At 40.3% G+C, this 27,918-nt stretch overlaps 1 protein-coding gene across 4 annotated transcripts in view; it reads right to left on the bottom strand.

Annotated features, from left to right (window-relative positions):
• The window catches only part of atg7 (ATG7 autophagy related 7 homolog (S. cerevisiae)), a 136,650-nt gene that overhangs the window by 83,705 nt on the left and 25,027 nt on the right, over positions 1 to 27,918 (bottom strand). For all 4 annotated transcript variants that reach the window (XR_005943560.1, XM_041191926.1, XM_041191925.1 and 1 more), the window contains exons 12-13: positions 5,199 to 5,393; positions 3,077 to 3,277 (exon numbers count right to left, since the gene is read on the bottom strand). Coding sequence is in view for 3 of the 4 variants with exons in the window: in XM_041191926.1 (XP_041047860.1) it covers positions 3,077 to 3,277; positions 5,199 to 5,393 (396 nt within the window). In the remaining variant the exon portion in view is untranslated. The remainder of the gene's footprint in view (positions 1 to 3,076; positions 3,278 to 5,198; positions 5,394 to 27,918) is intronic.

The raw sequence follows: 27,918 nt of genomic DNA, 5'->3' as shown, positions 1-27,918 counted from the left end.
GTGTCAAAGAGCAACTAGTTCTGTCGAAGGATCATGAGGACTCGAAACATCAACTCTTTTCTTCTCCGCCGATGCTGCCAGACCTGCTGAGTTTTTCCAGGTAATTCTGTTTTTGTGTTGAGCATCACCACTAATCCTTCAACTCTGTGGGTACCTCCTGGGCCTATCTCCAGTAATCTGCCCAAGGTCAGAAATGGTGTGCTTGGGCACAGGCACAAACTCACATTTACTTTCCTGTGGTATGTACAGCAAATTCCCAATACGCAGAACCATTAATGCCTACTTATTTTCAAAAACCAGTTGTTCCCTGATCAGGTCAACAGGTCACAGTATAACTTCTGGACAGCTGAAACTTCCAGTTTCCTTTTTCACAAAAGCAATAAGTTTGAATCTACATGATGCCTTTAAGTGCTGTGTATGGTGTCTCTCTGCTGGTTAAAACAGTGAACAAAGTGGGCGGACGTCAAGGGAGAACATGGTTGAGCTGCTCTGTTTTCCTCCACACTGCTGACTAGCCAACCTACAATAAATATGAGTGAACCCAAATGGTTTTTTTTTCTCAATTCAATCATGGGACGTGGGTGTTGCTGGCTTGGCCAGCATTTATTGCCCACCCCTAACTGACCTTGAGAAGATGGTGGTGAGCTGCCTTCTTGACCTGCTGTGGTCCATGTGGTGTAGGGTACACTCACAAAGCTGTTAGGGAGGGAGTTCCAGGACACAACGACCCTGATCTTGACAAAGGTGGGTTACGTAGGTGGGTTGGGGAAGGGGGGGTGTTGGGGAGGAGAGAAAGTGGGGAGCGGAGTGAAGTATTTTGGCCTGGAGACCTAGAAGCTCCAGCTTCCTCACATGCTGTGGAGTTTAGGTTCCATGTCAAGATCCATGCCTAGTAGTCGACCAAGTGACAGACTTGGTTTCCTGTCAAGCGGGCACCACACAGGAGGCCACAGTTCCAGGTAAGAAGCCCACAGCTGCTGCTTCAAGCATGGATGGGAGAGAGTCTGATCCCCAAGCCAAGGGAGTCTTTATATTGGTGGTGGGTTGGGAGTGGGGTTGGGGCCAGGGGGTAGATTTGATCAGAATTTGATCCAAGGCAAGAACGTAATGTTCGGGGGTGGTGGGGAAGCACTACTACTTATCAAAGCCCACAAACAATGCTATCAAGACAACTAAGTTCTCCCAGAAGCTTTCCTCACCTCCCCTCAGCTGCCTTGGAAGCCCAGGAAATCTGATCGGCCAGAGTTAACCTACAAAGCATCGGAGACTGCCAACCTCATTACAATATTTAAGGGATCAACCTGCCTCCTGCCTGTCTGTCCTGCCTCTCTTAAACCCATAAGTAGGTGGATTGAAGGCAGGTTGGGATCAGATCTGACTTTTTAAAAAGTGTTAGCATTTCACTCGATCCCAACCCATCATTTTTTTTGGTTAGAGTTTGAATTCACCACAATGCTTTGTAATGGAATGCTGGTCTTTTGTGTCCAGGAAACTAGAATACAAGGGGTAGAAGTTATACTACAGCTATATGAAGCCCTGGTTAGACCACACCTGGAGTACAGAGAGCAGATCTGGACACATCTTAGGAAGATATACTAGCCTTGGCGGGGGTGCAGTGGAGGCTTACTGGACTTCAAAGATTCAATTATGTGGCGCGATTATACAAACTAGTATTGTATTCCCTGAAATTTAGGTTAAGGGGCAATTTGATCAAAGTTTTCAAGATATAAAGGGTACAGACATGGCAGATGGTAAATAACATTTTTGCTGATTGGGAAGTCTAGGACTAGGGATCATAATCTAAAAATTGGAGCCAGTTCCTCCAGGAGTGAAATTAGGAAACACTTCCACAAAGGGTTGTATCAGTCTCGAACTTCCTTCAGCAAATGACAATTGATGCCACGCCAATTAGTAATTTTAAATCTGAGATTTTTGTTCATCAAAAGTGTTGAGGGATATTGGGTAAAGGTGGGCATGTGGAGTTAGGTCGCAGACCAACCATGATCCCACTGAATGGTGGAACAGGTTCAAGGGCCTACTCCTGTTCCTACATTTCTGAAAAATAAAAGCAATTTTTGCAAACATTTTAAAGAAAAACAAACATCCAATGAGCGATTAGAACAACTTCATTAAAATAAACCCATGTTTACTTTTGAGTGCTTTTACATCTAGAAATAGCACATTTATTGAAGACATCATTATTTGCCTTCCCTGAAAGTGAACCTTTTGCACATTATTGAAGTCTCTGGGTTTTATAGTTTTGCGAATTCTATTCAACTTTTGTAAATCAACCAAAAATCTTCATCTTCTCAGCTATCATTCAATCACTACCTTTATACCACTGGTCCATTGCTCATTGGAGTTCTTTAAACTCTACCTTAAAATGCAACTGCTCTAAAGTCAGCAAAATAATTGAACTTAAAACATTTTCTCTCCAGACATACTTGTTCCCAATATTATTTAGATCTCATGACAAAATAGCAATCTAGAAGTGGCATAAAGTAAATAACGATTCAGTACTTGGTATAATGGAATATTATCATGCTGCTCCAGAACATGTGGAAAAAGGCTTCATTCCCTGTATTTATTAGTTACCTCAATCATTAGACAACATTACATACAGCTTATGTGTTACCTCAATCATTAGACAACATTACATATAGCTTATGTGTTTTTGCATTACACAAACTCTCTTTTCAGTGCAAATGAGAATTGTATTATGATCCTATAATTCTAGTTAGTTTCAATTTCGAAGAAGTGAGGGAGATCTGCCTTTAATGGCTGCTGCCTTGCTCTCAAAGAGCAAGGTTCTATAACAGTTATATAAATATATATAAAAACTGTAGTGTTACCTGTTTGATTAAATGTTGTATACCATTTTAGTTTTTACAGTTTTGTAGTTCCATCAATATGGTGTCACAAAAAGGTACAATGGATTCTGAACAAATAAGATATCTAAGATGCCTAGTCAGATATAAGTAGCTCAAAGCAGAAGAAACTCAATTTCAATTTTCTAATTCAACTCTTGCTTCTTGGGTCCTACTATGGCTGAGACAATTTTTCACACACAACTTACATCTCCAGGTGCTACAACATCATTACAGAAGTAGCAGCCCAGTTTGTGGCCAGGAATGTTTGAGAAGAGCGAACAGCCTGCCAAAGTGGGATTGATGGTGGCAGCAACTGTAGCTGGTTCTCCAGACTCCTGTTTCGGCTTTTTCAGGCCATGTCTCATCACGACAAAGGTATCAAAGCCCAAAGCGGCATTAATAACTAACTGCAAGGAAAAAAAAATGTAATTTACATTCATGTTTAATGCTTTCTCCACCACCTCCCATTTTAATTCCTTCTCTGCCACTTCTTTGTCCAATATGGATTCTTACCAAAATAGGAACAGGCACACTAAACTTTTGAAACAAAAACAGGAAATGCTGGAAAAACTCAACAGGTCTAACAGCACCTGTGGAGAGAACAAAACATTTCGAGTGCGTATGACTCTGCTGAGTTTTTCCAGCATTTTCTGTTTTTGCTTCAGTTTCCAGCATCCGCAGTATTTTGCTTTTACACTAAGCTTTTGAATGCTTTATGAAGTCGATTTTAATGTTAGCACATGGAAGATTCTGGTAGGTGCACTGGCCTTTTACTCCCAACATCCTGTCATCCAAACTTCTGCAGCAGCAATGCTAATTTATAAAATATGCCTCAATAGTTTTATTTCCAGTACAAAGAATGTGCAGAACACAGAAATAGACTGTTTGGGCCAATGTTGCCATAGTTAAGCAAAAATCCTGATCACATTTGTTCATCCTATTCCTTTACCTCTCATTCCCTTTTTTTCTTCATCTAGCTATCTAATCTAATCTTGAATGTTGACAGTCTGTGCTTCAACCACTAACCATGGAAGTGAGTTCCACAGCCTCAACTCTCAGAATAAAGCTTCTCTTGTCTTCTCTTCTCTCAGTCTCTTACATTTAATTTTGTTCTCAAATCCTCAACTATTAGAAATATTCTGCTGATCTCTGCTCTATCCCGTGTTTTCACTATTTTAAACATTCCTCTACCATCATCTTAAATTAGCTCAGAGTTTGTTGGCAGGAAGCCTTTATCTATGCATAGGCAAGATGGATTTCCATTGGTGAATCAATGGGTAAGGACATGACCAACAAAAGAAAGATTTAACAAGGTCTCATTAACAAAGGTATCACACATGCAACATAAACTCCAGGGTGTGACCATCTCCAGTACTGAAATCCAATCTGTTCTTGACTGTAAACAGCACCTCCAGCATGAAGCCCCTCACCATCAACACCTTTGATGCCACCACTGACCAGAAATCAATCTGAACTGGATCAACCTTGGGTACAACAGCAGGGCAGAGGCAATGAGTGCCTTGCTTTTCAGTCCCTCAAAATCTAATTCAGCATCTTTGGGATTTAAGTCAGGGGTGTAATGGAATGCTCACCACTTGCCTGGGCGAGCACAGCAACAACAATACTCAAATAGTTTGATATCCAGGACAGAACAGTTCACTGGTCAGTGTCCCGGTCACTGGAGTCATTATCCATCCTCACCACTGTTGGAGCACTATAGCAGCAGTTATGTGCAATCTACAAAATGCACTACAGCAACTCACCAGGATTACTTCAACAGCAGATGCCTTCCCTGTGGCTTCTGCCACCAAGAAGCACAAGAGCAGCATTATTGTGGGAACACCATTAGGTTTAAGTTCTTTTCCAAGTCACACACCATATTAGTGACCCCTGCTCAAAAGTACGTGTTAAACATTGCGAGGAGATAATAAAAAGCTTGGCCCTGCTACCATTCCCACAGCTGACCAGCCTGACAATGGTAAATAATTTGGTTTAAGCACGAAGAATGGAGTCTTGAGTGAGGTATTGCAAGGCTGTGGCACCACATCCCCATATCAAGTCAGCAACTTCAGGATAGATGGAACAGGAAAAACATGGTTTAAGTGTGTGGTATTTTTGTGGCAGCTATATATATTTTTTTTAATTTTTAATTTTCCAAATTAAAACAGAAAACTGGTCAGTTAAAAGGGAAATCTGTCCCAAGCTAAGACATTTACCTCTAATCTTTCATTACTGATTCTTTCTCCAGCGGCAGAACTCTTTGCACTGAGCCGCTGCTGATAGGCAACAAATTGAGCCGCTAGCAATACTGTGCCCAGGAAGTGTTACCTTTCGCTGACTGGCTGCAATGACTGTGGGAAGCCAGCGACTCTCACGAGTGTCCATCAGCAAGAAGATCACATCATGTGAGCAAATGAGCTTCTCCAGTTGTTCAACGTCTTTCCGAGCCTGTTGCATTGTCACTGCAGAAAAATTCACCGGGTGACCTGGCATTGGTATGCTTAGGTTAAATCCTTCCACTTTCTGCAATGGGAAAAAAATCAGTAGTAAGTCATCTTTACAAGGGAGTGTAGCTTGCAGAATGGCAGTATGTTATTTTGAATTGTGATACTTGTAAATTGCCCTTGGCATTGCTTACAGAAGGTGATGAGTGTAAGTTTTTGGCATATAAGATGGCAAGAAGGTTGGGAACCAGGCTTCAGAAACTAACTCCACAAAGCCACTTTGTTTCCAGAATCTACAACTATATTAGCTGAAAAATGGAAGTTGAACAGAAATTTTGAATCTTGGAGACAACAATTTGTAATGGTAAATACTAACAACAGGAAGGAAGGTTTGTGAACCTGAAGTCTGTGTATTATGGAAGATTTTTAATAATAAGAATTTATATAGAGCCATTCACATCCTCAGGATGCCTCAATGTACCTGACAAGCAATTAATTATTTTTGAAGTATAGTAACAGCTTGGCAGGCAAGCATAGCAGCCAATTAGCACACATCAAGGTGCCAGTTAATTTGTTTTTGTAAGTGTTGATTGAGGGACAATTGTTAGAACATTGAGAGAAATCCCTGTCCATCCTTCAATAGCATGGTGAGATCTTATATCGGTCTTCTATTTGGTGAGATACAGTCCTGATCACACCCTCAATATCCCTAAGCAGGTGGCCATTATTAATATGTGAGCCCAGATATCAAGTGCAGCAAACTATTGGGATGTCAGCTTGGTCCACGGGTAGCACTCTTGCATCTGAGTCAGAAGGTAGCGGGTTCAAAATTCACTACAGGATTGACACTTCAGCATAATACTGAGGTAAATGCTATCTTTCAGATGAGGTAGTAAAATCTAGCCTTTTGAAAACTACCTGTTCAGGTACACGTAAAATTTTCCATGGTACTACAGTATTTGAAGAAAATAAAGGGAGTTCTTCTGGTCCTGGCTAACATTTACATCACAGTTAACACCTCAAAAATTGTTCAACTCCCCACTTATCTCACCACTATTGTGTTTGTCTACAAAACAACAGCGGCTACACTTCAATTTATTGGTTGTGAAGTGTTTTGGCACATTCTGAAGGTGTGAATGGTGCTATATAAATGAAAGCTATATCTTACCCTGCACTTGTAAGCCTTTGTTTGATTGCTATCAGTGAGCAGGAACCAAAGCCATCTCCCTTCCTCGGTTCTCACCCCACCCCAACCCAGTTTGTCGAGAACAGTTTCTTCTAATAGTTGACAAGTTCTCTCATACCCAACTAAAAACTTAGTTCTTCAAAAACAGCATCAGTTTATTAAGAATTCTTTATGATCCGCTCACCACTTCATTAATTACTTAACAGCATTCATACTGTAACATTTACAAGAAGCCTGCAACCAATCAGTAATTTAATATGCTGATGCACTCAGCCATTCCACCAGCAGTACAACTATGCTTTTACATTCAGTCGCTACCTTACACATTTACAAAACAAAAAATAGATGGAAAACATGGAATCTCAAATGCACGGGAGAGCGTGTTAGCTTGCAATAAAATGCAATGCATCACCCAAGATTTTTCAAAAGAAATTATGCAATATATAATTTTTCATCCCCTTCACCATAGGATAAACACAATTTTGGTCACTTTCCAAATTGCTAATGCATTCTAGAGAAAGACACCATGAGAGCAGAGCTCTCAGCCAGTGCTAAGGAAAGGATCAGAGGTCTGTATATAAAATTCAGGACAGATACACAAGGCAACAGAAGCTCCTCCTCATTAGGAACAGATACTAACAAGCACAAGTGGTAACTGAACAAGCTGCTTTGTGAATAAATAATCCAACCATTTTGCAATGTTTCTAAATGTCCAGTCGCCTTTGTGCTATTAACTGAAGTTGTTGTTTGTTTGTAAAACATAGAGGGGTCATTTAGATATTTGTTTTGCAGATAACTATCATAATCATCAGAACATATACAGATTCAGATAGAGACAGAATGAATCACATTTCAGATATGCTCCAGCATTAGTATCAAAATCTGCCATTATTCACATCCGATCTACCAATGAGAGGTTTGAGGACAGTGTTGGAAGGACTTAGTCGGCTTTCCTTTAATGTCAGGAGCAACAGATTTCTCAAATTGCCCAAGTAAATAAGGAGGCAGGCCATAGCAATGTTTTATGTGAGAAAGGAAAGGAAACTGTATTATTTAGGTATTCATCTAAGACTAATAATTCCAGTTTGTGAAATACATTTCCCTGCTGCTTATTAACAAAAAGCTCCCAGTACACACTCCAGCTACACAACTACCAGTGAAAGTCATTATTTCTCTTCATTAGTTAGCTCCAGGCTTGAGATGATGAAATGAAACAAGGGTTGCTTTTGCAATCTTAAACATACTGATCATTAGCAACAATCCAATTTCAGAATACAGGACCAACCAACTGTTTTGCTTTGTCTGTGGTGCATTTTCTTGTTTTGTTTAAAATGCCCCCTAGCTGAGTCCATTAAAGGCAATGACTCACACTGGCACAATTCCACTGGAACTAACATCCCTCTGATACCTTGCATAAATAGCCAACATTCAAGGGTTCGTTTGCACAGAGTTCTCACAGGCTATTTAACTAGCTAAGCAATTGCCGAGACAAATATTAAACTGGTTATATTCAAATAAGAATTTTGATTTATGCTTACTGATAATGTTTTGTATCAAAGTGAGTGTTTCAGTGTTGGGAAATAGAACCATTATTGCAGTTAGTGTCAACACTGACCAATCTCACCCCCACCCTAGGTACAGTGTCCTTTATTCTACTGTCTTATCACTAGAGAAAGAACTTGTGTCACAAGAAGACTTTGGTATTGAAGCTTTTGCGTCAATGGAAGAAAATACTTTGGGGGCTTGCTTGTTGGTTCTCTGTGTGAAGCACTTTGTCCTGACACCCTGGAGTCTTGATTATGAATTTGCTGTCTGCAAATACTGGTACTCATGTCCCATTAACCTTGAAAATATAACTTCCCAAACTAGGTGCATTAATTTTGATTTCATAGAAAGCTGAACAAACATACAGTATTAATAACTGCAACCAACTTGTCCCTCCCAAAAAAGACAGACCAATGGGTTTTAGCACTTAAGACTAACCATGAGTTTGTAAGGACACTTGGTAGGCACAACTGCCTTTGACGAACAATGCAAAAAGTTTTTAAAACAGTTCTCTATCTAAAAGGAGATATACATGTTACTACAAGCTAATCAAAATTCCATTTAGAAATCATTGTGCTTGGTTTTTGATTTATATAGCATCTATACTTAAAAAGTGCAGACATACCTGAGCATATGTTCATAGATTTCTGGAACACTTCAAAGGCAAATACACTTAGTCATGTGTAATTATTAGCTTTAAATAATTAGCAGATTTCTAAAACAAAATTTAACAATTAAATTCAAAAAATCCAATTTGCCAATTAGCAGCAACTGATGTACAATTGAAAAACCTCAAAGCAACCACCTTTGTCATTAATAAAACACAGAATGGATAAGACATATGAAAGTACTAGTAACAAACCATAATAACTCAAATAATGTTCCTATGTAGGAAGACATCTCAGAGCACTTCACAATAAAGAGTAACAGAGTAAAGGGTAAAAAAAAGCCTCAGTAAAAGAGATTTTTTAAGCAGTCTTTTGAAAGTGGGAGAGGTGCAAGGATGTGGGAACTGAACAGAGAATTCCAGGGGAAGTAATTTTCAGTGTGGGCAAGAATTTAGGGAGTCTGCAATTTAAAGTAAAGGAGCATCTTTGTTACATGAAAGAGAAAAAAATTCAGGGACATGGGAAAGAGAAGGGGTTGGGGCTAACTGGTTTGCTCTTCCAGAGGACTAGCACAAACTCAATGGGCCGAAAGGCCTCCTATTGTGCTGTACCCTTCTATGATTCTATGCTTGCAAGAACAAAGCAGGAGGAAATCACTAAAGTTTCTTTATTAAATGTAACAATAATTATGTAAATTACACCTTAAAGTATGCACTTTTCAAACCTAATCTGCAAAATATAGAAAAGGATTCTTTGGACTAAATCCTGACAGTGCAATATTCTCAATAAATTGTCTTTATAATAAAGCTAACACAAGCACTAGTGACAGAATTCAAGAATGGATCTGGCACCTTGCGATGCTTGCCACGCATTGGGTTTAATTCCTGCAACTTTCAACTCAACATTTATTTGTGCCCTAACTTGCTGAACATACAAATTAAGAACAGTGTAGTCAGGGCAATAGGGTATCTGGGACCTTAATGAACAGTGGGGTCAGCTGCATTTCTTCTGACCAATGAGACTAAAGGATTGACAAAGAAAGAGATGAACGACAGAGAAGGAGAGTGAGCTGGCGTGGCTGGGTAAGCCTATCTGGGCGGGTGGGCGGGTTAGAGTCAACCCAGGTACTGAAAGATCAAAATGGAGGAAAGAAAAGCTAGATTGAGAAAGGAAAAAAAGAAGCAAAAAGGAAAAAAAAGAAGAAAAAAATCTTAATAATCACATTTTTAAAGTTTTTGGCAACTATTTGGCACATGCAGGAATGAGATTGAACAGTTTAAATAGTTCCCTTTCTGGGTCAGAGAAGTTGACTGGCATTACATTAACAATCATCACATCATTAAAAAAGGTGCTTACACCATTAAGTTCCAGTTCAAACTTTGAGATAAGATTAATGGCAAATTACGTGCAAATTCAGCAAGTTCGTCAAAGTAACGAATAGAGGGGTACCATTTGTCTGAAGCAAGCAGTTGAGCAGCATAAATTAACCAGAAAATTCTGCAGATGTGCAGCTCACGGTGAATCTCTTAATCCTCTGAATTTACTAGCCAATTTGCAGATTAATAACAGCATGTGTTGTTAACATGTTGTTATTTATCCAGCAATGCCCTGCCAATGATGTTTTTACTGTTGAGAATTGCAGGCAATAATAAACACTCACTCGCTCTGTTTTTTTTTAAGAGTGCCTGGATGAGGTTACATAGATTACAATAGGTGAAACCATGAAGAGATTGCCCCACGAGAACAGAATTTTAAATTGGAGTGATTGGGGGAATGTTTTCCCAAGTATTTAAAGAGACAATTTAAATCATTACCTGACGTCCCAAAGTATAATGGGCCACCAAGGGCAACTAAAAATCAGCAATAAATGCAGGCAGAGATTGCCAGAGATGCCCATATCCAAGAGTGTATTATAATAATAATAATAAATCTATTCATGGTTTTATATCAGCAGGGGAGTTAAAGGATGCAAATATTATTTCAATTGTTTCTTTGCTTATTCCCCACCCTATCATGGTCTCTTTCTCTGTAAGGCTGTCACACAGTTTTCAATCTGGTGTATGTGTCTAATTCTTTTTCGCATTCTTTCTCCAGCATTCTTTTTGCAAGTGCTTCCTTCTCTTATTCTGCTCTATTGTATGTCTCCCAGGGTCTCTGCATGGCTTTCAACATATGTTTCTTTGCTGATGTATTCAATTTCTGACCCTCAACTTTGTTAAAGCAATAGGGTATTCAGCAGATTAGCAGCCGTCCTTTGAAAGGTTGGAGGGCAGTTCTGGAATCAAGTGAGGGCAAGGGAAGGCAAGAGAGGAATTGGTGCGCAAGGGACTGACAACTCATAAAGCACTTGAGGCAGAGGTGAGGCAAGGGATTGGCAGAACTTAAAAGCACTGGAGGTGGTGGCGATGGGGAGGGGGCCAGGGGAGAAGCCTCCACTCAGGAGGAACTGGGTTATTTGTACTTGGACAACTGGCAACAGGACCCTAGGATCAATCACGAGGAGGTCAAGGTTGTCTGCAAACTTGAAGAGTTGCAATGGAGAGGGGAAAAATGTTGAATCTAGAAGCATTAGTGGAACAGGGCTGAAAACTGGCTTTAATCAAGGGGTCCAATCAGTGCAGGGCAAGGTGACTGGAGTCTATCAAGACCCAGGAGGTGACTGGAGTCTGCTTATGTTGAATCTTTGTGTCCTTATCCACCCCGCCCCTCCACGGCACCTCCACTTTTAGACTATTCCACGAACAGGAACACTACTTTAACAAAGCCAGTAGTTTGTACAGGCCCAGTTTTTTTTATTTGGCAGCGGAAATTTCCGAAATAAAAATCAAGCTGTTGAAACTCCCGATTTTCCACTGGCGAAATGAGATTGAGAGGTTTTGCCAGGCGTCAAATGGCAGTCTGCTAATTATCACAGGCTGAAAAAGAACAGGCTGGAATCGGAATTCAAGCATTCTCTGTGTCTGGGAAACATCAGTAGGAGAGTCCAGGAAAACAGTGCAAGCTCTGGAAATAGACTAGAACTTAATCTTCAGGCCCAAGAGAAAAGGCCAAGAGCATGCAGAAGAAACCTGTTGCCAGTATTTATTTCAAAGGTAAAATGGATAAGCTTGCAGTTAAGTTTGGTGCTTTGAGGTTTATTTATATGTTCACCATGATATATAAATTACATTTTTAGAGATTTATTTGAGCGCCCAAACTGTCATTAAAAGTGCTGGGTGTACTTAGTACTTTTACCATGGCAATGGAATCTACATGGATACATAAATTAGTTCTTCTGAGTTAACTTTCAGCCATGATTGAGGTTTCTTAAGAAATATTATCAAAGAAAATAAGTAATATTATTTAATTAGCATTATTAAACCTAATTTTAAAGTATATTAGTAACACCACATACCAACCAAAAAAAAACATAACAGAGCATCCACATTGTTCCAACTGGTTAAAATTGAGGAAAAGTTAAAATCAGCGGTCTCGGGATATGCGACACTACAGGGTCTTATAGAATGTAAAAGCTAAATATTATTATATGGCCAAAAGGAAAGCCTACTGCTGTTACTTGGCTGGATTTATAGCCGGGAGACTGAAGTTAAACAGGATTTGGCAGCATATTCCGCCAGGATTCATTCTAATCAATGTTTTTCTATAGAAACCATTTTTAAAATATTTGAAAGCAAAAAGGAACAGAATCTAAGCAAGGATAAGCTGAATTGCAGCAAATAAACCACCCCCTTTGTTCTGAAAATCAAGTGCTGTTTACCAAAGTCAATCATTTTTCAGTATCTGTATAAGCAATTATGAAATGCTGCCACTAATAATTAATACTGTCTAGCCAGCTGGCTTGCAGTTATTTCCAAGACTAAAATCTATTATATCTCACTGTATAAACCAGTTTTATTTATACAAACAGGAATCAGTCTGCTTACTTTCAAATATACCAAATGTAAAAAGTGGCACGCCGCAATAAAAAAAAATTGAGATTCTGGTTACTGAATGATCAAATATTATAGTGCCTCACAGTCCTGCTAAACTTCTCGTTTTAAAATGGTAAGATTTTGCCTACTTCCTTCAAAGCCCTTGCTTTTCTCGTGTCAGACATTATGATCAACCAAAACAACACAAGGTCTCTTCCCAGACCTCAGCATACATATAACAAATCTGTGGTAACATTTAGTCATTCATCATATTGTGTCACTAGCTATTGACTAATATGTTACCCAATTAATTATGAACTTAATGAGCAATAAAGCAGCCTGTAAAAATCTGACAGATAACGTATTGCACAATTTGTGATGAGCTTCCTATTTATTTGCACAACCACTAATTGCCTAAACGTGATTACATCTCTCAGAAGGGAGGGTAGGTCTAACTTTACCTGTCTCGATGTCATGCAAAAATAAATCTTTTCTCCCCAAAGCCAAACATTCAGTAGAAATGCTTGTTGAAGCTGCATCTGGTGAAAATAGTTGTGATGGAATGTAACCAAGCAGAAACAGATATGCAGGCTAGAAATGTGAACTTTATTTAACAGCTTGTTAATGTTCAGTATTGTCTCGTGTATTCCACTACATCAATGAGACACAATTTATAGACACAACATGGGATCACACACGCAAGAACACAAGAAATAGGAGAAGTAGGCCATATGGCCCATTGAGCCTGCTCCGCCATTCAATATGATCATAGCTGATCTTGCGGTTCAACTCAATTTTCCTGCCCGCTCCCATCCACACACTATAATGTATTAGTTGAAAGCCAAAACCAAAATCTATATCATTCAAATTTGTTACTTTTGGCCCTGGGTCCACAGTATAGATTATCCCTAATCTGGAAACACAATGGGAACTTCCTAACAATGTCCATAGAACTGGTGTGAAAATGCTGGGGGGGGGGGGTAAATCACATTGATGTAGCAAAGACACAAAGACACTCTTCTGAAGCTGGGGTTGAATAATATTATTAAGGAATAGTGGAAACCTTACCCTAAATCTGGCTGTGCTAAACTCAACCTGGAGGCCCGTGATATTAAATCTGAGTGGACAAAATATAAACTTGTCCCAATCTCTGCGTTAGCATCCCTCACAATTTGCACAAATATTCACCAAAACATTTTGAAAGAAAAATCTGTGCCTGCATTTATGGTACCTGTAATTTGAGGAAATTAATTCCAAAATAAATTTTCTGGAAAAGTTCAAAAATTAGCAATCTCTAGGATGTAGAAAATCTCAAACATGGCAAGTCTAACAGGCTGCCTCTGTGGCCTTGCTCCAGTTATTCAGACGACATGGCATATGTCAGTCGTGTTTTCTGCAAGAAGCTGAGAAGTTTCACCACCAACACTGGAGAATATTAAAAAAAAACAGGGTGTCCTTGTAAGAAGCTGCAACACCACCTCCGAGGAAAGTAAGAATAAGAGGAGCTACCATTACAGCATTACCTACTGACTTCAGTGGATTGGTGCCATCGCAGTTACCCATTAATGCTAACAGACTGGGACTGCTACAGAGTCACCCCTTGACTTGAATGTATCATGTTACATCTGTGACAATGTCCAAAAAACCTCAAGGCTTTTTACACAAAAATGAATAATGGAAAAATTATTTAGATCCAATGGATTTTACACTTACTTTCCTGATGAGGAAGTAACATGATTATGGGGGCGGAGGTGAAAAGGAATTCTGTGAAGCACAACTGGTGCTGTACATAGTTACATCCGGGAGGGGAGGAATGTGCGAATTATCAAATCCCACTACTCTGCAGGCCATACCATAAATTTAAATGTTTAATTTTCTCATCAAATGGCCAATTGTGTACCTATACTTCTAGTACCCAGAAGGAAAAAGACTGACCAGACTTCTTTCAAAAGCTCAGAATGATTCATTTATTTTAAAACATAACTTCTTTTAACAAGTTCAAGTACTGGTTAACACACAGTTGTAATTGGGGAGTATGACTATCTATCTCTTCCTAAAGAATTCCCACAGGCACGCACACAGACAAAGGGCAAACAGATAGAGTCTCTCTGCAGAGGTGGGCTTTGGAGGATGGGCATTATAAAACAAAGGATAAAGTCTGCAGGGTCTTGACGCTGTCAACCTGGAGTTCTCTCGTGTGAAGACTGGTCCCAGTGGATGCCTGGATGTCCTCACCACTGGTCTTTTTTTTATTCATTCACGAGATGTGGGCTTCGATGACTGGCCCAGCATTTATTGCCCATCCCTAGTTGCCCTTTAGGAGGTGGTGGTGAGCTGCCTTCTTGAACCACTGCAGTCCATGTGATGTAGGTACACCCACAGTGCTATCAGGGAGGGAGTTCCAGGATTTTGACCCAGTGACAGTGAATGAATGACGATATATTTCCAAGTCAGGATGGTGAGTGACTTGGAGGGGAGCCCTTGTCCTTGTCCTTCTAAGTGGTAGAGGTTACGGGTTTGGAAGGTGCTGTCGAAGGAGCCTTGGTGAATTCCTGCAGTGCATCTTGTAGATGGTACGCACTGCTGCCGCTATGCCTCAGTGGTGGAGGGAGTGAATGTGGATATGGTGAAATCAAGCAGACTGCTTTGTCCTGGATGGTGTCAAGCTTCTTGAGTGTCGTGGGAGCTGCACTTATCCAGGTAAGGGGAGAGTATTCCATCACACTCTTATGTCTTGTAGATGGTGGGTAGGCTTTGGTGGGGGTGGGGGGTCAGGAGGTGAGTTACTCGTCACACAATTCCCAGCCTCTGACCTGCTCGTGTAGCCACAGTATTTATATGGCTAGTCCCATTCAGTTTCTGGTCAATGGTAACCCCCAGGATGTTGATAGTGAGGGATTCGGTGATGGTAATGCCATTGAACATCAAAGGGCAATGGTTGGATTCTCTTTTGTTGGAGATTGTCATTGCCTGACACTTGTGAGGTGCAAATGTTACTTGCCACTTGTCAGCCCAAGCCTGAATATTGTCCATGTTTTGCTGCATTTGGACTGCTTCAGTACCTGAGGAGTCATGAATGGTGCTGAACATTGTGCAATCATCAGCGAACATCACCACTTCGGACCTTATGATGGAAGGAAGGTCGTTGATGAAGCAGCTGAAGATGGTTGGGCCAAGGACACTACCCTGAGGAACTCCTGCAGTGATGTCCTGGAGCTGAGATGACTGACCTCCAACAACCACAACCATTTTCCTTTGTGCTAGGTATGACTCCAACCAGCAGAGAGTTTTGCCCAATTCCCATTGACTCCAGTTTTGCTAGGGATCCTTGATGCCACACTCGGTCAAATGCAGCCTTGATGTCAGGGACAGTTACTCTCACTTCATCTCGGGAGTTCAGCTCTTTTGTCCTTCCTTAAAGGACAGATGGGTTTTTACAACGAGCGACAATGGTTCCATGATCATCATTAGACTTATGATTTTTAGATAGATTCCAGATTTTTTTTTATTGAATTCAAGTTCCACCATCTGCCATGGGGGGATTTGCACCAGGGTTCCAGAGTATTACCCTTTATTAGTGAATTTAGTGGATTACTAGTCCAGCGACAACACCATTACGTCATCACCTCCTCAGCTTTGCAGATCCAAATGACTAGTTACACTCAGATAAGAGTTCTCTGGCTACAGGTTAATGGCCACACACTATTTTAGATAAGGTAGAGAGAGGGAGCCAGTCAAGGTAGCCTTCTTTCCTCAGCTTAATCTCCAACAAGACTGCCTTCCAAACAAGAAGGTTCACAACTTAAATTTGTCCCTCTCTTCCATGTGGCTGCCTTTTTGCCTCCCAGCTTTTGGTTAAGTGCTTTACAGTTCAAACAAACCACAACTTATATACGTCAGGTGATTTCTTGGAAGAGGCCTGTTTGTTTACAGTTCCAAGGTGAACTTATGATCTTTTTTAAAAAAAAGTCCTAGGTTGGCAGCCACATGCCCAGATCATGCCAAATCCTTCTACTTGGTAAAAGAAAACTTCAGTCTTGAGAGGTATAATTGTAACAATACAATAAAAAAGTTTAACAAAAATCAATAGAATACATTCCTGGGCTGATCAATACTTTAGTACATGGCTCTTAACTGGTTGGTTCATCTATTGGTCTTGCTGTTTTTTTCACCATGTACCCACTTCTACTCTCTGTAAAATGGACCACTGTAAAGACTTGGACTTTAACAGCTTTATTCAGTTAGACAGAAAATTAAGTACTTTCATTTATGAAAGGTTTCTAAGTTAACTCCTGCTATCCCCATGACTCAAATTTTCCATTTTAACTCAGTGATGAGAATCTTCTATGGCACAAGAATAGTTAATGAAGAAAGGTTTAGCCGAGAACAATCCACAACCAATGGAGCCACATGCAAAGATTCCAGCTGGCAGTTTGCACCGGCTATGGCTGGCGGCCAATAATGCTATTAACAAGGCTGTAATATAAATATAATCAACTGCCGATAGATTTTAAATATAAAATATCTCTAGCCACATAGAACACTTGCTCCTAACATTTACTTTTCCCCACCTTCCTTAGATTCTGTGCAAACCATTCTGAAGGGAAACTGTTAAGTGCAACTTTGGGCGATTGCACCACAAATAAGGGACACGGGAACTGGATATGAGTTTTCTTCCCTTTTCCCACATTATCTTCCCTTTGAAAAAGAAATTAACTCCTTTTCGGTATTGTCACTAGAATTTCAGTGGGCAAAGTACAAGACTTGTCCGTTTTCTTTATTCATTCAAGTGACGTGGACATTGCTGACAAGGCCAGGATTTATTGTCCATTCCTAATTGTCTTGAAAAGGTGCTGGTGAGTTGCCTTCTTGACAGCTCACAGAATGGAAGGAGGAGGGGTAGCCCTGATAGTCAAGGATGATATAAGGACATTAGTGAGAAAGGATCTTGACTCAGAAGATCAGAAGTAGAATCAGTATGGGTTGAGATTAGGAATAGCAAGAGTCAGAAAATGCTGGTGGGAGTAGTTTATAGGCCCCACTAACATAGTGATACAATTGGACAGAGCATTAAACAAGAAGTTACTGGAGCTTGTAACAAAGGCAATGCAATGATTGTGGGTGACTTTAACTTCTAAAGTTAAGCAGAATTTAGATTTTGTGCCATTACAAAATAACCTTAAGTGTTAAATACTGTGAAGCAGGAATAACTGCAGCAAATGCAAAACAATTCAAGCATCACAACTTAATCCTCTCCTATGCAATTCAACCATTTTCTGATTTTTTTAATACATTGAGCCAACTTAATAGCACAAAAAAAAACTAATCAATCAAACAATCTGCACCAGTAGAGTTAGGAAAATAAATAATGGCTATTAGTTTACTTTGATAAAGATTTCAGCCCAGAATAAATCTAGTATGTTGGATATTTTATACTGGTGCTTCTTAAAGTTATCTAACATAAACCAGTTGTCCTGAATCATATACACAATCAGTGCTGTGTTTAAATGCAAAGTGACATTTGAAAACTTCCCTCCCCGAATCCAAAAGACACATTTTATGCCATTATAAATTAAACAATCAAACAATTTGTGTGCTGTTCCTTAAACAATGTTGCCCTTCAGCCACCAGAGCATGGTGCTGGCACTTGATGTGTGGCACTGTTTCAGTCGTAACATGGGAACGAAGAAAGAATAGTCAATTCAGCCTCTTGAACATGTTCCATCATTCAACCGGATAATGGCTGACCTGTATCTCAACATAATTTCCCCACCTTTCTCTATCTCTTGATACCCTTACTTAGCAAAAATCCATCCATCTGTCTTGAAAATTTCAATTCGTCCACTTTTGGCAGTGTCCCAGATTAGCACCCACCCTTTATGTGAAAAGTTTCCCGATTTCACTCCTAAAAAATCTAGCTTTAATTTTAAGATCAAGCCCCCTTGTTATTATCCTGCCAGAGGAAATAATTTCTGTATCTACCCTATCAAATCCCTTCACGGTTTAACAGTCTTGGTTAACTTATTGTCGCAACTTAATTATTCTTGTGAATCTGCACTGTACCCCTTCCAAGGCCTGTATACATTTCCTGTAGTTCAGTGGCCAAAACTGAACGCAGAACTGTAGATGGCATCTGACTAAGGCTTTATACAACTAAATCATCATTTCCTCATTTTTTTTAAGCATTTATTCTTTCATGAGATGTGGGCATCGTTGGCAAGATCAGCATTTGTTGCCCATTCCTAATTGCCCTTGATTTGAGTGGCTAGGACATTTCAGAGGGCAGTTAAGAGTTGACCACATTGCTGAGGGTCTGCAGTCACATGTAGGCCAGACCAGGTAAGGATGACAGATTTCCTTCCCTAAAGGACATTCGTGAACCAGCTGGGTTTTTACATCTATCGACAATGGTTTCATGACCACCATTACTGAGACTAGCTTTTAATTCCAGGTTTTATTAATTTAAATTCCACTAGCTGCTATGGTGGGATGTGAACGCATGTCTCCAGAGCATTAACATGGGCCTCTGGATTACTATTCCAGTGACATTACCACTACGCCACCATCTTCCCCTCATTTCTGCATTCCAATCTCCATGAGGTAAAGGCCAACATTAGGTTAGCTTTTTCTATTACATTTGTGTGTATACACTAACTTTTAAGATGTACATGGACACCTAAATCCCTCCACAGCACCTCCTAGTACCTCACCAATAGTCTGATGTGTATTACTCAGAAACAAAGCGGATGACCTCATACTTCTCCACATTAAACTCTATCTGTATTGTTTTGCCCACTCATTTAATCTGTCTATGTCCCTTTGTAACTTCTAGCTTCCATTTATAGAAATTACTGTGCTGAATCCACTTTTGGGCCTCTGAGTAAGTTAATTTAGGCTTAAGGTATGCTATGCCAAAGTGAAGAACATTAATGCAAGTGGCTGTGTAACTAAGGAGTCAGGATAGAGATCTAATTCCCTGACTTGCACTGAAGTGAGAACCAGAAAGTCATCATCAGTGGATAATCTTACATTTTCTTTTACATGAAATGGATATAATTTCAGCTCCATGAGAACCAAATTTAAAATATGGTGCACTGAACCACAAACTTTTAAAACCTGATATGGAGTTTTTTTTAATGATAGGAAGGAAATGGATAACATTAAAATATAAATGTTGGGGGGTGGGGGGGGAAGATAACATTTTGGCATGGATAGACGATTGGCTAGCTAACAGGAAACAGAAAGTAGGCGTAAATGGGTCATTTTCTGATTGGCAAGATGTAGCGAATGGTGTGTCACAGGGATCAGTGCTGAGGTCTCAACTTTTTACAATTTATAGAAATAACTTGGATGAAGGGACCGAAGGTATGATTGCTAAATTTGCTGATGACACAATGATAGTTTGGAAAGTAAGTCGTGAAGAGGGCAAAAGCCGAGTGGGCAAAGGTCTGATAAATTAACTTTAATGTAGGGAAATGTGAAATTTTTGCAGGAAGAATAAAAGGAAGCATATTATCTAAATGGTGAGAGACTGCAGACCTCTGAGATGCAGAGGGATCTAGATGTCCTAGTGCACGAATTGCAGAAGGTTAATATGTTGATACAGCAAGTAAAATGGAAAGCTAAGAGAATGTTATTGTTTATTGTGAGGCAAAATTAATGCAAGAGTAGGGAGGTTATGCTTCAGTTATACAGGACATTGATGAGGCCACATCTGGAGTACTATGTACAGTATTGGTCTCCTTATTTAAGGAAGGATGTAAATGCATTGGAAGCAGTTCAGAGAAGGTTTACCAGACTAATACTTGGAATGGGCAGGTTGTCTAATGAGAAAAAGTTGGACAGGCTGGGCTTGTATCCACTGGAGTTTAGAAGAGTAAGGAGCAACTCGATTGAAACATAAAAGATTCTGAGAGGACTTGACAGGGTGGATGTGGAAAGGATGTTACCCCTTGTGGGGGAAGCTAGAACTAGGGGTCACTGTTTAAAAATAAGCAGTTGCCCATTTAAGGCAGAGATGAGGATAATTTTTTTTTTTCTCTCAGAGGGTTGTGAGTCTTTGGAACTCTCTTCCTCAAAAAGTGGTGGAGGCAGAAGCTTCGAATATTTTTAAGGCAGGGTTAGGTAGATTCTTGAAAAGCAAGAGGGTGAAAGGTTACTGGGGGTAGGCAGGAATGTGGATTTGGGGTTAAAATCAGATCAGCCATGATCTTATTGAAAGACGGAGCATGCTATTCCTGTTCCTAATTTGCATACACATATGTAAAAATTAGCTAAATCGGAGTAAAGCTTTGCATATCCGTGAGCTGACTTGAACAAAGCTCTCTTTTCCGGCTATGAAGAGTGTCTTGCTGACCAGGCAATGCAACTCAGGACTGCTTACATTTGCACTATTTAGCGAAGATTTGGCAAATCTGCATGGCCTGATGGCCTATATTCTAAAACAGGCAGCTGCAGAGATAGTGGATGCGTGGGTTACAATTTTCCAAAATTCTCTCGATCTTAGAAACGTACCAGCGGATTAGAAGTTAGCAAATGTCACTCTGCTGTTCAAGAGAAAGAGAGAAAAAATGTGAAACTACAGGCCAGTTAACCTGACACCAGTCATCAGGCAAATGCTGGAATCTCTTACTAAGACAGACCAAACAATGCACTCAAGTCAACATGACTTTATGAAAAGGAAATTGTATCTGAATAGAGTTTTTTGAGGGCTTAACTAGTAGGGTGGATAAAGGAGAATAAATAGACGCAATATGGATTTCAAAAAGGCATCAGATAAGGTGCCTCACAAAGGGTTAACACACAAGGGTTCATGGAGTTGGGGTAATATATTACCATGGATAGATGATCGGATAATGGACAGGAAGCAAACAGTAGGGATAAACAAGGAATTTAAAATTGGTAGGCTGTGACTAGTAGAATACCATAAGGATGAGTATTCAGTCCACAGCTATAAACAACCTATATTAATGACTTAGGCAGAGACTGAGAGTAATGGATCAAAGTTTGACCACAGTACAAAGCTAAGTGGGAACGTAAGCTGCGAGGAGAACACGAAGAGGCTACAGAGATATGGACAGGTTAAGTGAGTGGGCAACAAGATGGCAGATGGGGAAGTATGAGGTTATGCACGATGATAGTAAGAATAGAAAAGCAGAATATTTTTTAAAAAGTCATGAAACTTGTAAATGTTGATATCTAGAGGGACCTGGGTGTAGTCATACAAGGAATACAGAAAGTTAGCATGCAGGTGCATGCAAGCAATTAAGAAGAGAAACTGCATGTTGGCTTTTATTACAAGGGGGTTGAAGTATACAAATGGCAAAGTTTTGCTACAATTGTACAGGGCTTTGGCGAGACCAAACCTGCAGTGCTGTGTGCTGTTTTGGCCTCCATATTGAAGGTGCAACAAAGGCTCATTAGGTTTGCACCTGGCATAGGATCATCCAATGATGAGACACAGAATGAATTGGCACTTAGAATACTGAGAGGTGACTTACTGAAACATACAAGTTTCTGAAGTGACTTGATAATGTAGGCAGTGAGAGGTTATTTCCCCTGCCTAGGGGCACAGATTCAGGATAAGAGGTTGATCATTTAGGACTGAGATAAGGAGAAATTTCTTGACTCAAATTTTCAAAAACAAAACAAAAACGTAGAATAGATTGGAAGCTGAGACAGACAGATTTTTGGTCTCCCAGGGAATCAAGGGATATGGGGAGTGGATGGGAAAGTGGAGTTAAGGCAGATGATCAACCATGGTCATATTGAATGGTGCAGCAGGCTTGAGGGGCTAGGATCTACTCAGATCCTATTTTTTATATCCATTCTCAGACTGGTGTTTGTAGAATCTTAACAATTACAATGTGTTACAAGGACCAGAAATCATAAAAAAGAATGGTAAACATTGAACAACAAAAGCTACAGGTCAACAAGCTAGTGGGCAACACATGCTAAATTAATGCTTTAAGCACATATTTCGATCACCAGCTGTAACGAGGATTTGTCACTACGGCCAGAATATAACGCTCGTTGGGCAGGCGCGTGCCTGACCGGACCGAACATAAAATGACATGCTATGACATCGGGTGAGTGTCCCAACGTCATCGTGCACTTGCGCAATATTTCGGTTGGTGGGCGTGCGCAGGAGTCAGCTGTGCGCCCACTGACAATTAAAAGACCTATTAAGGCCATTAAAAAGGGAATTGAATGAAATTTTTCGCTGCCCGCAGGCAAAAAGGCCAAGCGGCCTTTGCACTTTTTAGAAAACCTCATCCACGGGCGGGATGAGGTTTCCAACAAGCAATTAAAAATTAAATTAAAATTAAAACATTTCATTAATAACATGTCGCTACTCATGTGACAGAGTCACACGAGGGGACATGTTTTATAACATTTTAAAAATCTTTATTTTTAATGTTCAAAGCTCTTCGGCTCCCATGAGGCAGCTTTGTGCCTCAGGGAGCTTTTCCAGGGCACACTCGCGCTCTCGTCCTCCTCCCCCTACCTCCATACAGGCAGTGCTGAGCGCTGCCACGCAAGTTTCATGCTGGACAGGCCTTAATTGGCCCGCCAGCGTGAAATCGTGGTCCGGACTCGATCGCGAGCAGTGGATGGCTTCCTGCCCGCCCCTGCTGAGCCTGCCCGACGAAGGAAAAATCCTCCCCTATATGTCAATACCCTCTGTTGGCTGAAACTAAGTTCTGCAATAGTGCAGCATTGAGTAGCCCCAATCAAGTATTTTTCATTAGATGTCAAAACAGGTAAAGTCATGGACAACTAAGTTAATGCATCATCAATCTGGCTCTGATGCCTGTAGAAAGCATAGAGAAATTGTACCGATAATAGTTGTTACTAACCTGTCAGGGACCAGTAACTTCTTACTTAAAGTAGAAAAAAATTGAAACCCCAGGCACTCACTAAGAGAATAAAGCCACAGATTTCATGGTTTTAAGAGCCAACAAAGCAAACAGTTTATCTATCCTATATTCTTGAAAAACAGAGCTAACATGAGTTCAACATGAATTAACAGGCAAACTGTGGTTGAACACACCACAAACTGCACACTAAATGGCAGACAGAACCAAAATAGATTCTACCACTTCAGGTGTCGGTGAGCACTGTGGGTCACAAATTCCTATAAAACTCTGCCTTCCTCGTGAGGGATTTCAGTTCCTCTACTTTGAGGATATAGCCTCTGATTTCCCTCAACAGCTGCTCCAATGTGGACTGTCCCAAAGACTGCTCACCTCTCTGCTGTTCAATCTTTTCTCCCGAGACTGTGTCCTACTGGGTTGGCCAGGCTGCAATCCAGCATCAAATCACTTGCACAATCCCACCGCCTTGTAGTTCTGAGCACAGCATCACTGCTCATGGGGCTTTTTTTGCCCCAACTGCCAGCTTCACAGAGCAAGCCAGCTTCACTGAGCTGACAACTGCTCCTAGTCTTCTCTGAGACCCAGCTCTCCAACAGCATGGAGCTAGCACTGCTTCAGGGTTTCTCTGAGTCCCAACCTCTCAGCAGTACCGAGCAACTATGGCCCTTGAGCTTCTTGCTCTCACAGCTCCACTGAAACTTGTGCTGTTACACTCCTTCCACTTCTCCAGCCAGAACCAATCTTGTAACATAGGCTCACTTTCATATCGCTCCCAGGTCCTGTGGTTGTTATTTCGCATCACACCACAAGGCAGGCACACTGCCTGATCCCTGCACTTGCATAAACCCCGAACAACCACCCATTTAATGCACCATCTCCCCGGAGTGGACATTCACCCATTCAACGAATCAGGGGATTCAACCGCACGTGGAAAACCCAAATGCAAGCACAGCGCACATCAGTGACTTTTCAGCCCAGCCTGAAAACTACAGGCTAGTAAGTCTACCATCAGGGAAAGCTCTTTAAGGTTATAATGCAGTACAAAATTAATCACTAGGAAGAAAATGGGCTAATAAACGACAGCCAACACAGATTCTTTAAAGGCACTCATGTCTGATAAATTTGATAGAGTTCTTTGATGAAGCAACAAACAGGATTGATAAGTGTAATTGATGTTGTGAATATGGGCTGAAAGAGGGTTAATGAAGCCACATAATAGAATTGTTAACATAATTGAAGCCAATGCAATTAAAGAAGCAGTAGCAACATGGATGCAAAATGGGCTTAGATACAGAGAGCAGAATAGAGATGAATAGTTGTTTTTCAGACAGGAGTGAAGTATACTCTGCAGTCCCCAAGGAGTTGGCATTAGCAGCACTGCTATTTTTGATATATGTTAATTGCCTTAACTTGTGTTAAGGACATAATTACAAAGTTTTCAGCTGACTTTATGTGGTGAGCAATACATGTAAGTGTGAAATGATGCAATTTGGTGGAAGCAATTTAAACTAAATTGTGCAATTTTAAAGGAGGTGCATGAACAGACATATTATGCTAACATACACAACACCTTTATCAGCTTGGCTAAAAGTTTTTAAAAAATGATATATGATCCTGGGCTTTATAAATTGAAGACAGAATTCAAAAGCTATTGGTTGGGCCTAAGATGGAGTACTGTGTCCAATTCTGGGCATTGCACTCCAGGAAGGTGTTTGAGAGGATGCAGAGATTTAGAAAGAAAGAGATATAGAACCTTTCACAACCTCAGGGCATTTCATCTAATGAAGTATTTTTGAAGTGTTGTGATGCGGATGGTGCTGTGAGCGATGCAGCACTCCCTCAGTACTACACTGTAGTAGTTAGCTTAGATTTTTATGTTCAACTCTCCGGGGTGGGCCTTAAACCCACAACCTCTGACTCAGGGGTAAGAATGTTACCAACTGAGCTACAAATGACACACTCAATGTACTAGAAAAATACCAGGGATGAGGGGATCCAGTTATGTGCAGAAACTAGAGAAGCCGAGATTGGTCTCCTTAGATCAGAAAGGTTAAGGAGAGACATAATAGAGGTGTTTAAAATTTTGAAGGGTTTTTGATAGAGTAAATTCCACTGGCAGGAGGGTCAGAAGCCAGGGGACACAGATTTACAATAATTGGCAAAAGAACCACAAGGGAGATCTGGAATTCACTGCCTAAAAGGGCGGTGGAGGTAGATTTGCTAGTAGCACTTAGTAGTGAAGCTATGTTAAACTTATATAGATCCCTGATCAAGCTGCTCCTAGAGTAATGCATACAGTTCTGGCCTACATCCTACACAAAAAACATGGAAGTACTAGAGAAAGTGCAAAAAAGATGATGGTGCCAGAATTGAGAGATTACAGCTATTGGGAAAGGTTGAACAGATTGTGGGGGCGGGGGGGGGGGGAATTTCTTTAGAATAGAGAAGATTTAGAGTCAGATGTCTTCAAAATTGTGAATGGGTAGATTACACATGGAGAAAATGTATGGGAGGACACAAAACTAGAGTCATAAATATAAGATAATTACTAATAAATCCAAAAGGGAGGGCAATAATGGGGATTTCGTTACTCAGAGAGTGGTTAGAATGTGGAACACTACCACGGGAAGTGGTCGAGGCAAATAGCTTAGATATTTCTAAAAAGAAGCTAAATGGGTACATGAAAGGAAAGCAAATAGAAAAATATTCTGAAAAGCTGAAATGTGGTGATAGAATGGTTCAATCAAATGGTATCTTTCTGTGCAAGTGTATTCTATGTAATTCTATGCAACCTTCAAAATGGAATTGGTTGTATCCTTGAAATTGAAGAATTTGCAGAAATATGAGGAAAGAGCAGGAGAATGAGATTAGTTGCTTAGTTAATAGCACAGCTACGATATAATTCTAAGATATATAAACCATAGGTTTCCCATAGCCCAATGCATGCTTCTATGGTATTGGTTTAGTAAATAAGGATTTACTCTGCATACAGAGTTTCCGTAGTACTGTTTAACAAATAATCGAGAACTGACAAACCAGTCATATTCCTGAGATTGCAGAAAGCATACTTTGGGAGGAAAGAGGCTACCATAAAATCAAGTCCATTAGCTTGCCTGATGTTGAAATCTATTGCCTCCGGCACCAAGGGGCAGATTTCTTTGCAACATACCAAACAGAGCTGGTATTTTTTGACGTAAAGATACAGGAATATTGGATCATCGAACTGAAGAAGTTGAAGATTTTCAAGAGGACTCTGTGTCCCACTAACTTTTCCAATCATTTACACTAGTTGGCTGAGTTATATTTGAGGACAGCAAGCTATATTTATAGGCAGCAACATCTGACCAGCTTGTTCAACGATTATTGTTACATTTTAAGCACCAAAAGCAACAAATTTGTCCATCCACTATCCAATTCATTCCGTGCTGCATTCAACTGATGCTGTGATGTGCATCACAGAAGAGAGGCTTCTGAAGTCTTGAAAAGCCTATGGATATGCACAAGTCTAAATAGCTTTGAAGATGAATCAAGCACAAATCCAAAAAAGGTTCTCATGCTGATTATACAATGTAGGATCAAAACCACTGATTGTTATAAAAAAAAACCTTTTTGTTCCCCTTCCCCTTGAATGCAATGCATCTAGAAAACTAGTAAATTCTCAAAAGTAGAAATTAATACGATTTTAAATATTATTACCACATTTATTTTAAAGCAAGTTCCCTGAGATTTTTCAAAAAAAAAGCAAGTTCTGTTTGTATTTTTAGAAATAGAAATAGAAAGGAGGCTTGCCACACATGCAAAGCTGGGAAAACCAAGCATTCTTGTGAGACAATGCCTTAATCCCCAGAGATGCTACCAAAGGTTGATAACTTTTTTCAGCAGCATTAAGGTACTCCTGGCCCAGTACAGTGACTGTAATGGGCACCTAAGGCCATGTATTTATAAGCATACCAAAACACTGATCTGTCTGTTTCCAATTACGTGACCAGGTCAGTCTTTGAGCTCACTCCTCTCTTTTTAACGTATAGAGTCCCACCTCCTGAAATTGACCACAAAGTGTCTAGTCTCAGCCTTGATCCAGCTGCACTCTCACCCCTAAGTCAAAAGGTCGTGGGTTCAAATGCCCCTTAAAAGGTGTCACCTTTTGCATAAGACTTTAAGCAGACAATTCCAGCAAGAACTTCCAGCAGGCATTTAACAAGGCTCCACATAAGAGGTTGTTAACAAAAATTAGAGTGCATGGATTTGCAGACAGCATGTTGACTTGGATAGGGAACTGGTTAAGAGGAAGGAGGTAGAGTAGGGATAATGGGTATGTATTCAAATCGACAGGCAATGAGTAGTGGTGCCCCGCCATGGCTTTGTACTGGGGCTACAGCTGTTCACTATATTTTTAAATGTCTTGGACGAAGGAATAGCGATCTATACATCTAAGTTTGCTGATGATATTAAGCTGGGTGGCACAGTAAATGGTAGC

Source organism: Carcharodon carcharias, chromosome 7 (genome assembly GCF_017639515.1).
Source record: "Carcharodon carcharias isolate sCarCar2 chromosome 7, sCarCar2.pri, whole genome shotgun sequence".
NCBI classification, from domain to species: Eukaryota; Metazoa; Chordata; class Chondrichthyes; order Lamniformes; family Lamnidae; genus Carcharodon; species Carcharodon carcharias.
Note: the sequence above shows the minus strand (reverse complement) of the source record. Positions and strands in the feature narration are given on the sequence as shown.